This window comes from Terrapene carolina, unplaced genomic scaffold, assembly GCF_002925995.2.
Source record: "Terrapene carolina triunguis isolate 2854851 unplaced genomic scaffold, T_m_triunguis-2.0 Scaffold232, whole genome shotgun sequence".
In the NCBI taxonomy this organism is placed as follows: domain Eukaryota; kingdom Metazoa; phylum Chordata; order Testudines; family Emydidae; genus Terrapene; species Terrapene triunguis.
Window position 1 is genome coordinate 7068569 of NW_020664583.1, and position 14507 is coordinate 7083075.

Consider the following 14507-nt stretch of genomic DNA (forward strand, 5'->3'; position numbering starts at 1 on the left):
TACATATTCCGACATCTGTTAATTACACTGAAAATTCTTTCTGAATCCTTGATTACCCACACGTGTTCGAAGTCCCCCATCATGGTCGTGTAATCAAGTTTGTATGTTTTAGTCCTCCACATGGCTGTTTACATCTGATAGGCCGGTAAATTCACATATTTTCTCCAAACATCCCTTGATCTGTCATCTTTTTATTAGCTAACTTCCAACCATGGATTTAAAGAGAACATGAAGCTTGAGGCTGTGAACCCTGTTGATCCAGGGGAAATTTGCATTGCCACAGTCACCAAGGTGAAAGAGTCCTACCTTTGGCTTCAATTGGAGGGTAAGTGTCCCTTAAGAGAACAGGAAACTTGCCCCAGTCTAACCTTGCCATGAGTCATGTTAGTACACCAATCTCACCTGGAGATTGTCATAAATCATTAACCGCAGACACTTTCTGCTAAATATGGCCAGCAAATCCTTGTCTTCTGTTGAAGGACAATATTGTTAGCCCTTTCTCTTGCTCTTCTCCTAGTTAAGATTTAAAATGGCAACATTCATTTATCTTGGGGTTAAAATCACCCTATGCAGAGAGTTGGCACAAATCACCATGTAAATCTTTTTTCAGCATTATTTTGAGAAAAAAAAAAATTCTGGGACTTAAGTAGAGCATGGGCTTTGTGCTATATCTCTGCATGGGGTGACTTTCACTTAAGTGAAGGTTTTACTCAAGCTGAGCAACCTGGCACCTGTAGAAGATAATTTGCAACAGAAAATCTAACAAGATAGAGCTGGCTTTTGCATGCTTCTTTATATTCCTTTTATTTTTCAGTAGAACCTCAAAGATATGAACACCAGAGTTACGGACTTACCAGTCAACCAGACACCCTGTGGAACTGGAAGTCCTCAATCAGGCAGCAGCGCAGACCAAAAAAAAAAAACAACCCCAACCAATACTGTACTGCCTCGGGCTTTAGCCACGGAGGGTTGGGGCAGCAGCCATGGCGCGGGGCGGGGCAGTCAGGGCTCCAGGCTGGGTGGGGAGTCTCAGGGCTTCTGACCCTCAGCAGCATCAAGGCTCAGTGCTTTAGATGGGGTTGGGGGAGTGCTGGCCCCGCGGCTCTGCTCCTGGTTTCAGTCTCGTGGGGGTGCTGGGGCTCAGGGTTTCAGCCTTATGGCTCTGTTCCTGGCTTCAGCCCTGTAAGGAGTGCTGGGGCTTTAGCTATGAGGGGAGCACCAGTTTCAGCCCCAGCACTCCCCACCCATAGCTAAAGCCCCGAGCCCTGGTGTGGTCCTCCCCTCCCCCCCCCCCCAGTGCTCCCCCCAGGTCTAAAGCACTGAGCCCCAGTGCTCCCGTGGGGCAGAAGCCCTGAGCCCCCCTCCCTGAGCCCTGGTGCCCCAAGGGTCTGAAGCTCTGACTCCCACCCGTGCCCGGAGTCCTGAACCCTCCCCCCCTCCCCTTTTGTGGCTGCAGTCCCAACCTCCCATGTGGCTGACATCTATAACCTTTTCTTCAGAGTTACAGAATATTTCAGAGTTACAGACAACCTCCATTCCTGTGGTATCCATAACGGCGAGGTTGTACTATATACTTCTTGGCGTATGCACAACGTGCTTCAAGTGGCACGTGACTAGGATTCATCACTGGATTTGGTCTTCTAGTTGAATCATTAGTTTCCCTGGCCTGGGCTGGGTACTGACTAGGAGCATCACGTGAACACTGATCCATGCCCCCCTTGATTTTATTTAAAGAACATCAAGGTGCATTTACTATGTCTTGTGCTCTCTGCTGAATGAAAGATGACAAACTCCTTCTTTTCCAGCTTTTAGAAGTGAACAAATGAAATCAGGAAATAGTTGCTGATAAATGAAGGAAGGGGAAAATACTAAACCAGTGGCACTATTTTGCAGTCATGTTGACATACAGATAGCAGGTCCCAATACAGAATTTTGAAAACTGCTGTTTCGGTTACATTTTGCTTCTTTTAACTGAACAGGCTCCAAAAGGCCAGTTCCTGAATGCATAGTGAGTGTGGAATCGATGAATATATTTCCAGTGGGTTGGTGTGAGACCAACGGATACCAGCTCAGACCTCCTCGCAGAGCAATAGGTACCAGTTCTGTTCTCTTTGTAATTGCTAGCAGTCAAGGTGGGGATGGAAGGTCTTTGAAGCTCTAATAAGTGCATCTACTGCAGAATTATCTCGTCATACTTCATGAAACTACAAATGAAAGTGTCATCTCATTTTTTAAAATGTATGCAATTACTAGTGTCTACATAAAATATGAACATGAAATATTTTTAGGAATCTTTTAGTTATAGGGGGTGGGGTGAAAAGTGAGACACAGTACAAACTTGTACATTCATATACTTCATATGTATTATGCAATGCAAAATGACTAGGAATACAGTAGTACAGGCAGCGTACAACCCTTCTAGTCAGTTCAGAATGAGATTTAAAGTAATGCAAGGGGCATATCACAGGGGTGACCCCCAGCAACAGTACTCTTGATTGCAACACAGTTTGTGTATAGAATACATAGCAATCTCAAACATGATCTATCAGTCAGTCCATGTAGCTTTAAATTCATCACTCTGTTGAACAGTTCTTCGAGGTATCTAGCTCCTCCAAGCACAAGCGTAGGTCCATGTTTCACCAAATCCATGTGTCTGTCTTTCTGTTAAAGCAGAATTGTTTTCACTGTAGCAAATGCCTGGATTGTAACCTGTATTGGTAGTTGAATACTGCACTTAACATGTAGCTATTTTTATATAACTTCACAGCATTATCTTGGTAACATCTTCTTGTCTAGAACTTCTTGGTGACATTAGATTGCCCAGTTAGACCTGTAAAATATTCAAATACCACAGTATTGATGGGTGTGAGAGAAGGCAGTCATGCAGATTTATTTATTTTTGGCTGTTGTTATACATACTTTGATGGGTGGCCTGAAACATACAAGTTTGTGAAGAAGATAATTCTGTGCACAAAAGCTGAGATTTTTACAGCTGGCTAGGGGATCTGATGCCCAACTTTCATTAATTTCAATGAAAATTGGACATGCAAATCCCCTAAACATTTTTGGATAATCTCAGCCCAGATGACTGGTATAAATCTCGTATCAGAGGGGTAGCCGTGTTAGTCTGTATCAACAAAAACAACGAGGAGTCAACCATACTCTCTGTTGTTTTGGTATAAACCTTGTGTCAGTTGTTAAATGATTGCAGCAATTTTTGCATGTAGATACCTTTGGCTTAAAATTTAGAGGAAGTGATGCCATAAAAAATATTTTGTAATGGAAGTTTAACTTGCTTGGCTTTATTTATTTATTTATTTATTTTAAATCCTTTCTCTTCTCCTTTCCCCCGACCCCACCCCAATCCGGATTTACAGTGAACAAACAGAGGAAAATTGCTGTGGTTCAACCAGAGAAACAGTAAGTAACAAGTTTATTATTATTATAATCAGTGTGGATGGTGATTTGTATTTGCAACTTTGGTTTCATAGAAAAGGGACAGTGAAGTTTGTCGGGCCTGAGTTTATATCTATACTTAATTCCCACTGATATTGAAAAACAATCTCTGCCCTTCTGAATTGAGAGCTACAGCACTGTTCAGGGACACTCTTTGAGTGGGAAGCTGTGGTTTTAACAGTTTAGTGCATATAGACTGCACTGATGGTTAATAGATCATTTCACTCTGAGATTTTAGTTGTTGCTTCATCCCTTGTTTTAAGAAGCTGAGCGATCTTCCAGTATTGGAGGACATTTAGGGTTTTTTGCTGTCTAAAAATATTTGTCAGCATTGTCATCATGTGGATTTCATTATGGAAGCTTTGAACTATTGTAGTGGTTATCCTGAGTTGGGATGATTGCTTCAACTCTTTTCAGTTCATTTTCAGATTCATTCTCCCTTCAGAGCACAGAGCCACCTTCATTAGTGTTAATGTGAGTGCAGTGTACATGTGCTCTGAGGAACAGAATCTGACTTCCTTAGTGTTCTGTTGTGCAATTGAGATTTCCACATTATTTGATGGGAACGTTCAGCTGTTCCATGTGAGAGCTCTCATTCAAATAGTGTGCAGCTAGTGTGTTCTTCCAGAGTGGGAGTTGTATTACATGAGATGCTTACCAGATGGAAAATGGGAGAAAAAATAGTTCAAATAGAGACCATCCTTGTGTTCTCATCTTCAAAGGTTTTGTAAAACTATGTAGCATGAGCTTGTTCAAGTGACACTCACAGTGATACAGTTAGTCTTGCTGACCTTGATATCATTGCAGGTATCAGATTTTACATGGTTGGACATCCCAATACTTGGTCCATTGTTTTCAGTAAAATAGACTTTCCTAACATGCCAAGCCACCTGTTTTTTTAAATGGGACCATTAGAAGTGTTTTTTAGTTTTTGTTTGAATCCACATCTTTTCAAACATGTGAAATGTAAAAACTGTGATGGTGTCTCCATGGTGGAGTGGGCTGTGTTACCATGCACCTTTGACACACCTGGCTTTTTCAAACAAGGGAAGAACACCACTGGCATAGAGCTGAGCTAGATCAACACAACTGGCTCTTCCTACAGCCTGAGAAAAGTCATTAAATACTACAAAGATAATTGAAACCATAGGCTTGACACACTAAATTGGGAGTGAGAAAGGACCTCGCCTTTTTGCAATCTGGATGTTGATGTATCAACCTTGGTCTCTTCCCAACATCCTCTCTCCATTTCAGAATTTTGTCTTCAAGGACTGTCCATGAGAGGCTGAAGAACCAGGAACTGAATTCCACTGACTCAGGTAAGGGTCTTGTTTGTTGGGTTAAGAAGGTAGGAGAGTTCTGTATCTCTATGGCATTATTGTCTAGCTGCTCAATAACTTCACCTGTCTTGAATTAGTACAATAGGGTAAAAACTTTTCTGAGGGATAATCTTTCAAATGGCAAGGAAGATTTAACTTGGTAACAGCATACAATTAATGCTGCACATGGTACAATGAGAACATGTCTTGATGCTGGAAGTTGGATTATTGTAGCACCTAATCTTTTCTCCCACCAATGGATGTGCTGGGAGCACCTGGAGCCGAAATATTTAGTCTTAATAACCACCCACCCAATTGCAAAACACTTTCCTCTAAGCTATATAACTGGTATGCATACCAGTAAATCCCATATGCTGTGTGTGAGAAGGAAATTCTTGTCAAATTAATGTCTAAGCATCCCCCAGCAAAAAATGCATTAAAATAATATTGAGAGAGATGCATAAAACTCTGGCGCTTGGGTTGGGCTGTTATAACAAACACTTCATATTCCACACTGAACTGTTAGAATACTATATTGATGTGCAGGTTTGTTTGTCTTTGTGATAACTTGATCATCACTATAAAGCAAGACTGTTCAAAGTGTAAAATAACTCATGTGCCAAATGGCGAAATCTACTCATTTTCTGAAGTGTTGAAAGAATGTATATAAGTACATCTGCTGATGAAACAGCTATACAATTCTAGCCGCATAGTATCTAACCCTAAATTGCTCTATTTCCCACACAGTAAATGCATGTCTAAGATTGTACCACTTTGCATATTAATTGGTTTTAAAATGGAGATATAATGTCAATATGATTTCATCTGTTTATCAGTTTATAAACCACTGGAATTAGGGCCTTTTTAGATTAAAGTGCTTTTCAATCAAAATTATAGGACTACTAGAGTAAAATGACTTTATTTTTATATTTATACATCCATAAATATATTGATATATAGCAGCTTAAATTCTGAAGGATGCCAAGGCGTTTTACAGACTTTAACTGACATGCAAACTAAAAACAAGGATTACTTCATCCAACATTAAAGTGCAGCAACTGCTGGTGAAAAAATAGCAGTTTAACAATGCAAAGCAATATTATACAACAGTTTAGGTTAGGAAGTAGCAAATAGTTTTTCCGCTTGAAACTGCAAGGAGAATTTAGGGAGCAGTAATTACTGGACTTGAAATTTGTCGAGGACTCTGCTTGAATTACTAATCTTCTCCAATTATATCAAGTGGCTAGGACCTTTGTTTTTTTCCCCCTCCAATTGCATAGTTTCCCTTAGAATCAGGCTTACTTAGAAGAAGAGAATATCTCCTGTTAAATCACCAGCACCATTTCCTTCAGTACGGTGGAGTTTCTTTGTGGTCTGACCCGGTCTCACCCTGCCTTGCTTCTTCTGACACCTTCCCAGAAGAAGATAGCATGAGTGCAGGTCATAGACTTGCAAGAGATGTAATATATAATCTCATACCATATGTTGCAGAGCCACTCACTAGTGTAGGTTTGTCATACTTCTGTGCCCATTTCACCAGTATAATGCCCTCAAATCCACCTCCACTGGGACTTCCAATGTTTCAAACATATGAAGAACTTTAAATAGCCAGCTTGTGTTTTATGTTTTTGTAATAAATTTGCCATAGAAATGTTTCCTGACATTCCCTTTTATCCCCTTTCAACTCCTCCCTCTTCCACTTTCCCCACATTGAACAATATTAAATTTCCCCAAAATGACAATGGCCATAGGTCTCTGACACCAAGTGATCAGGACCAATGACTAGCGGTAAGCTCCAGTATTTTCCATCAGGACTAGAAATGTGTGCTTTATACCTTTTGGAAAGGGAAACTGCCTGCTTTTCATGTGATTGTATCATATACTTCTAGCCCTTTTCAAGAAACCTCTTAAACTGTATTGGTGGTAACTAGAAGCAGACAGATATGCAAAAGTCAGGTACCTTATTTACTCTATCTAGTGTAAGGCTTTTGAAAGCCTATGTATTCTGGAACCTTTTTAAAAATGACCTAAAATAGTAAATTCTTATGTCTGCTTTCTCCAAAAATTCTATGGCTCAAAAAAGTGCTGTGTATTCCAGTGGAAAGTTGGTAATATGCCATTTTTAATGGCATGAAACTCCCATCTCTAGCCTAGATAAGAATACATGTGACCCTAAGGCTGTAACTGGTCTGGGAATGAATATTCCCTGTTATGGGCCTCAGAATACTGACTCTTCGTAGGAAAAGGAGGCAACCTTTCTCTTGCTGATTTTTTTTTCAAGTGTTTTTTGCTGCTTAGAATGTTAGAAGTAGTTGCAGGGAATGGATCATTGGGAGAGCACAACTGAGGTGGGCAATCAAAGGCTCATGATAAATTGCAGAGCTTTATGACTGGATCTGTTTTGGGGTCACTTTGTTATATGGATATGGTTATATTGCCAATACATAAACAGGGTGTGAGTATGCATGTAAAATATAAGAAGTACATCTCAGCAGCATCAATTACAGTCAATGCTATCGTTGCAAATGTGACACTTTAACTCCCAAAATGTATGTGGCTTAAACTTTTTTACAAAATATTAAACTTTTCAAGAAGCCAGTCTTGGCTGGAGAGATTGCATTGCATGATCTAAATCTTTGCTGCTGATTTTCATTTCTCAGTTGTAATTAATGGAAAGTACTGCTGTCCAAAGATCTACTTCAACCACCGTTGCTTCTCAGGACCTTACCTTAACAAAGGGAGAATTGCAGAGCTGCCTCAGTCTGTGGGACCTGGGAACTGCGTTCTTGTCCTTAAAGAGGTGAGAGGGTTATGAGTGTGTGGCTGTGTGTACAGTACTGCATATTAAACTCCAGAGTGACTCTCTAATTAGAGATAGGTAATGGACTAATCAATATAAGGCAAGGGTTCTCAAACTGGGGATCAGGACCCCTCAGGGGGTTGTGAGGTTATTACATGGGGGGGTTACAAGCTGTCAGCCTCAACCCCAAATCCCTCTTCGCCTCTAGCATTTATAATGGTGTTAAATATATAAAAAAGTGTTTTTAATTTATAAGGGGGAAGGGATCGCACTCAGAGGCTTGCTATGTGAAAGAAGTCACCAGTACAAAAGTTTAGGAACCACTGAATAAGGGAATGATTATTGTTGGTGAGTGTTCTGTTTCTTGTCTAAAATTAAGCATAAGGTATTGAGTGGTTAGAGATGTGGTAAAATACCTCTGATCCACCAGAGATATAATCATTTCATTATTATTGCATTTCTTATTTTTATGTCAAGTAAACCCTAATTAACATTACTGAAAACTACCAGCTGATGTTAGAATAGTTCAGCCCTATTAAAATCCCTATAACGTCCAATTAGTTCATAGTATTTTAGCACTTTTTTCTTTTTTTTTTTTTTTGTACAAAAAAAAAAGGCATTTCAAGCAGTCCAAAAAGCTTCTATTGTGTTGTGTTGGAATATGTGAAATATGGTTTCTGTCCTATGAAAAAAAGTAGAGTGGTGCAAAATATTCCCAACTGAATGGGAAAGCTCTCTTTTAAAATAGTTTTTTGTATTTTGTTGCAGGGACTTAATTGGGCCTATGTCTGTGCAAATCTGCCAGATTCATGACTTTTTCACTCACACGGAGCATTGTGAGTGAAAATGGAGACATTTTCCAATTGAAAACTGCCTCGTTTCAAGAAAATATTACACAGCAAATTACATGAAAATGTCCCTTGTGACAATAGTCATTTTGCTGAATTTTCCGCAGCAATATGTCTGGGGTGCAATATCTCCTGAAATGAAATGGTGAATGTTTTCTTGGGAAGTTCCTCTAGAATATTTTCCCCACTTCAGTACAATTCTCCCAAAATGAACAGAATGTGGGTTAAGTGTGGAGTTAACTTTCAGTCCTCTGCTTTATTGCATCAAACAACAATCAGGAAGCAAAGGTCATAGGGAAGACTTTTTGGCAACCAAGCCACTTGTGACAACCACTTCTGAGTTTGACTTTAATAGAAAATTCAAACCATGCCATGTATAAAAATCACAGTAGTCTTGCATACGCTAGGAAAATCTGTAAGCATTTTCCTGTCCTTTGGTGACAGACAACATGGTGGTCAAAAGACCTGAACCCCGTCTACAGCTTCTACTATTGTTAGCATTTGTAGAGCTGCACCACTGCAGAAATGTACGTTTTTCTGATGCAGAGCAACTTTGTGTGTGTAAACACTTTGCATGAACTGGAGGGAAAAAAAGAGTAAGCCATAGGTGAATACTGTAGCTGAGTTTTCAGAGTTAGATAAACTAATACCCTCAATAAATTTGCAGCTAAGCCGGTTAAAGATAATCAAATTGTATGCTTTGGGTTTAAGGTGACTGCCATGAGGCTTGGGAAATAGTTCATTGTAACTTATGTTGTACAGTTGGCCAGGCAGCATTATGGGGGCACAGGAGTCATCTTCCTTTGAAGCATATGGCATCAGCAACTGCCCAACGCAGGATTCTGGCTTTGATAAACCGTTGGTTTTATCTGTCATGACAAATCTGTATTCCTGTGAGAAAGCACCAGATTATAGAAGCTGCCTCTGGGAGGGACCTTTGTTGCATGTTAAATGTCATTAATTTTTTTTTTTTTTTTAAGTAGTAGCTTTTGTGCTCATTGACTAGAGAAATGGTGTTCTCTCGTGGACAGAATATGGTACAACTGCACAAGATCCTTTGTGGAGGTGCTTTTGCAACCTTTCTAGGAGTAATCACCCTTGTTTTGTCTCTTCGCTTGTTAAACTGCAAATGTTGCTACCTCTTCCCACATCAGATTCTATGCTATGTTGATACAGATGTTTCATTTTGTAGAGGGTGAATTGAATAGTTTAATTTGCTTCACTGTGGACTTCTACAGTCCTTTCGAGCAAGGCTCAGGGTACTCCACAGCAAGCTGAGCCTATCTATACAGCAAGGCTTCTGGATTCTGCAGTACTCCCAGTGTGGCAGACTGGAAATTCTGTGGCAGCTTCGTTTAAATTAAAAAAGGCCTGACTTTCAGAAGGGCTGATGAATACCCACAAATCCTACCAAAGTCAGTAGCAGCTACAGGTGTTCAGCATCTTTGAAAATCCATCCAGGAGTTTAATTACGAAAATAAATACTACAATCAATATAGTAGCCCTTGTGTTTATATTGATATGCTCAATATATTTTAAGCTGCCCCTCCTTTTTAGTTTTTGATGTGTCTGAGTTTTGAGCTGATGCATATAATCGCCTTGTGGAAGCTGATGGGGTGAAGCTGGAGGTTTGGCAAATTGAGGCCTTTGACACCTGGGGATGTGTTTGGAGGTGGTTTGGGACTGTAGGAATAAGCATCCTATCTAGATCTTTCTGCTAAAAAGATTAGCGTGAAAATAGTTAACTATGAAACCTAAAGATGGGTTGAATGTCAAGGTGATTAACACCCCACTGACATGAGGTTGCTAGCACTTCTCAGTGCTCTTTATTCTGGTTGTCTGCAGAATCAGGAAGGCAACACTGCACTGATAAAATTGCAAATGTGAGCAGATGATTACTGCAACAAAGGCTTGAAACCTTTTTTTTTTTTTTTTTTTAATGAAACCTTAGATTGTGGTGCCCTGTTCTGTAGCACATGGCTGATTCCACAGCCAAGAAATCATTGATTACACAGGACCATACCCTTGGGTGATACCCAGAATTATACCCTTTTTACCACCCAGTGTCTGTCTTATCTATTTAGATTACAAGCTTTTTTGGGGAGGGCCATCTACTATTCTTCGTACAATGCCCTGCACAATGGCATTCTTGGTTGTCTTTTAGGAACTACCATAATAAACATGATTAATAGTAAAAGCTCAGGAATGAAGTAGCATGCATAGGCAGCAAAATGTCACTGGCATTACCCAGGACTGCCTGAGCTTTATAATGTCTACCCTTGAATTAAGTTGGGTGATATGAGATAAGGACAGTGAATCTCCAAAAATTTCTGGGAGCTGCTGAAATCAGTAATCCTTTTGGCAGTCAAATTCTGAAGACTTGGCAAGACCCTACTTACGGTCTGTTATGATTTATCATGTAAGCAGTTGCTTTTTTTCCCAAATCCCACTATGAATGAGTTTAAATCTCAGATAGTAGTGGTTTGATGCTGGTTAATTCAGATAAATGGAATTAATCTGCCAATCCACTCTAGCTCTTTAAAACATATTTACTGTACGAATAACCTAATGGGTTTTTCTCTCCTCTTTTCATTTCCATTTGCAGGTTCTCACTTTATTGATCAATGCAGCCTACAAACCTAGCCGTGTCCTTCGAGAACTCCAGCTGGATGAGGATGCTGCCTGGCATGGGCATGGAGAGACCCTGAAAGCAAAGTAAATTCCTGCCCCACGTCCCAGTCCAACTGATCCCAGTAGTAATATCTTCTACTATCTACATTTTTGGTTTAACTATTTGCCTTTTAGGAAAATGACATGTGGTTTGTTCAAGACAAATAAGGACACTGCAAAACTTAACCCTCCAACTCATGCAAAATGTTTCAGGAACATCCAGCAGAGTGCAGCTGGTATGTTGTTGCTTACTGTATCAGGTGTGCTCTGATACTACTTTGATTTCAGTGTAGTATTACTGGAGTAACTAGTACAACATGGCGTGTGCACTAGCAGATCAGCAGCAAATGGGTAAAAGATTTGTAATTTTAAGATAGTTTTGTGTTTCTGCTTTGAAAGTGTCAGGGAAGGTTTTCAGGCTGTCAGCACCTTCAGCCAAATTCCATAGTGGAAAAAGGTTTCCCTTTAAATATTAGCCTATTTACAGAGCTGGAGTCAAACACTGGGAAGACCTTGGTTGGGGAATCCGTTTTACATTTTTGATGCAAATATGCTGCCCAGTGTTCCTGCTGGGCCTTACTGGTCCATGATTTCACTATTACTGAGAAACCAATATGTGGCTAGGAACCACACTGAAAGAATATTGTGATAATGTTAACATAATATAATTATTAAACCCAGCAATTTTGAGCCACTTGGTTAACTACCCAAAAGGGAAGAAGGATGGTCCTGTAGTTGAGGCACTGGACTTCTACCCAACCAGGAGATCCGGATTCTGTTTCCAGCTCCACCACAGACTTACTGCATGACCTTAAGCAAGTCACTAACTCTCTCATTGCCTCCATTCCCCATCTGTAAAATGGACATACTTACCTACCTCGTGGGAGTTCTGTGTTCTCACATATAGTGATGAGTCCATAGAAAAGCTTATGTAAATAAAATAAATAGTGTGAGAAAGGAAAGGTCAGTTTTGAGTGGCTTATTGCAATTATTAAATATATTCTTCTGATATAACAGTGAGGTCAGAGATGGGTGGGCAGGCTACCTATGAAAATCACTGCCTGTTTTTTCTCCATGTTTCCGGTTTTAGGGACAGTATGCAATTCTAAGTAGAAGAACTGTGGTCTGAGGTATCCCCAATAGACTCACTAGCATATACCACTGGATGTACTAAAAAAGCAAAGCTAGGGAATGATGCTTGACTCAGCTATACACAACACCCCCACAACATGTAGTTCCTCCATAAAATCTGTCTGCGTCATATTTGCTAGTGGACAAATAGAAGATGCCCTTTCTTATTGCTTCATTGTCCACTGGCACCAGGGAAAACATTAATCTGTTGTCTTTAGTCAAAAGAGAAGCTGTCATTCTGGCACATAGAGCCATGGTGTTCCTAGCCTTTCCATTCCTTGATAAGTTGCTGAGTAGGTGAGGAAGAGTGGTTGGTGGCACAGGGGGTTGGTAAGGTGATGTATAGCTTTCCACATCCAGATAACCTGCCAACTGTAGCTGAGTTCACTAGGGGCTGTAAGTTATCCATTTAATGGCTGTTCAGTGGCCTCTGCAGTGAGTTGGTGGAGTCAGTCCAGATCCTAGTAAGCAGGTGTCTACATGCCAATGGACATTAATTGGCAATTTTTGCATTACCATCTTAGATTAGATGGTTTAGTCTCCATGCCCATATAAACTATGGGAATATTTCTTCCAAATTATATTGGAAACATACTAGCAGGGCAATGTGCAGAACCTTGGCACAGCAATTGCCCTTGCTGTACTAGCTTGTTAATATTTATTCACATGTGCATCTGTCATTTTATGTTGCTAAAGGGAGGACTTGGGCTTTGATCAACAATCATAAAAACCTTCACGAGCTCTCTTCAAACTTATTTTGAATATGTAATGTCTGATATTGATAATCTAATATAGCACATTTATCATAGTGAATAACAGTATTAGGACCAGCTAGAATATGATGATATTCTCCCAACGGCAGGTACAAAGGGAAGAGTTACCGTGCCACTGTGGAGGTTGTGAGAACAGCAGATCGGGTGGCAGATTTCTGTAGAACAACCTGCATCAAACTGGAATGCTGTCCAAATCTCTTTGGCCCACAGATGGTGCTAGATAAGTGTTCAGAGAACTGCTCTGTCCTGACAAAGACCAAATACAGTGAGTAGATACCAGGGTTTTTTGCCAATGTAATGATCTTCATTTAGACAATGCCTTTGATCCAGAAGGATCTCAAAGTGTGTTACAAATTGTATATCACTTCATTCACCCTGATGAGCAGCCCAAATGCTAATGATATAGACCTAGATACCCATATCTTGGATCAAAACAATGATTATCTAACAGTGAACTGCAACATCATAAAACCAACTATTAACTATTCTGCATAATGTTGTATTAATTCCTGCTGCTGATTTCTAGGACAAAAACTGATTCCAGGATACTTTCATTAAAAGTTATTTCACTCCTGCCACTCTGCTTTAGAACAAGCTGCTCTATAATGTCTTTTACTAATTTGAACTCCTGGCCACAGTGAGAGTAGATTGTGCATCATCTCAATAAATCTGTACAGACCATGCCAAATCCTGCAGAACCCCATCACCACCATCTGCCACTCTATAGCTGATGACATTGTTTGCACCAAAAACTGTTCATTTGAGGCCTTTCTCAGAACTAAAGAAATATAATCTCCCTTTTTTGGGTGATTAACTTTATTAATAAACGCGTACTTGATGTATTGTATTGAAGGAAAGAATAGATCCATTCATGTTGATGTTCTCCACAGTTGGGATTTCTGTTGGAAAGCTTTCTGTGAATGATTCTGCATTCCTGAGGGCTGATAAGTGAAAACTAATGATGCTGAAGTTCCATTGCAACACAGTGCATGTGAAGCACACAACCTTTGCTTTTGTCCGTGTAGCACACTATTATGGGAAGAGGAAAAACAAAAGGATTGGCCGACCACCAGGTGGCCACAGTAATCTGGAAGCAGTCATGAAGAAACCAAGCAAGAGGAGGAAGAGACGAAAACACTTCTTTGTCCATAAGAAAAAACGTTCTTCCACCTCAGTGGACAACTCTCCAGTTGGATCTCCCCAGGTATGTAGCTACAGGCAACTTGCACAGTACAGTGCATGTTCATAGATTGGCTGTGCAGAGTCCTATTCCAACACCAAGGCAGTTTCCAGTTCCTTTAGACTCTGTGCAGCCAAAAAGTTACTGTAGATCAGAGAGACGAAGTGGCTGAGGTAGTATCTTTCAAAATCTTGTCTCTCTCAGTGGCAGAAGTTGGTCCAATAAAATATATTACCTCACCAACCTTGTCTTTCTAATATCCTGGGACCAAAATCATTACAATAGCACTGCATGCAATTGGGAGTGTAAAGATCAGAGACTATCATAGGA

At 40.2% G+C, this 14507-nt stretch overlaps 1 protein-coding gene across 1 annotated transcript in view; it reads left to right on the plus strand.

Annotated features, from left to right (window-relative positions):
- Nucleotides 1-14507, plus strand: part of SFMBT1 (Scm like with four mbt domains 1) — a 146139-nt gene that overhangs the window by 122170 nt on the left and 9462 nt on the right. The window contains exons 11-18 of the mRNA XM_024195681.3: nucleotides 199-325; nucleotides 1980-2093; nucleotides 3378-3420; nucleotides 4711-4775; nucleotides 7436-7575; nucleotides 11029-11138; nucleotides 13087-13262; nucleotides 14023-14201. Of these exons, the coding sequence (XP_024051449.1) occupies nucleotides 199-325; nucleotides 1980-2093; nucleotides 3378-3420; nucleotides 4711-4775; nucleotides 7436-7575; nucleotides 11029-11138; nucleotides 13087-13262; nucleotides 14023-14201 (954 nt within the window). The remainder of the gene's footprint in view (nucleotides 1-198; nucleotides 326-1979; nucleotides 2094-3377; nucleotides 3421-4710; nucleotides 4776-7435; nucleotides 7576-11028; nucleotides 11139-13086; nucleotides 13263-14022; nucleotides 14202-14507) is intronic.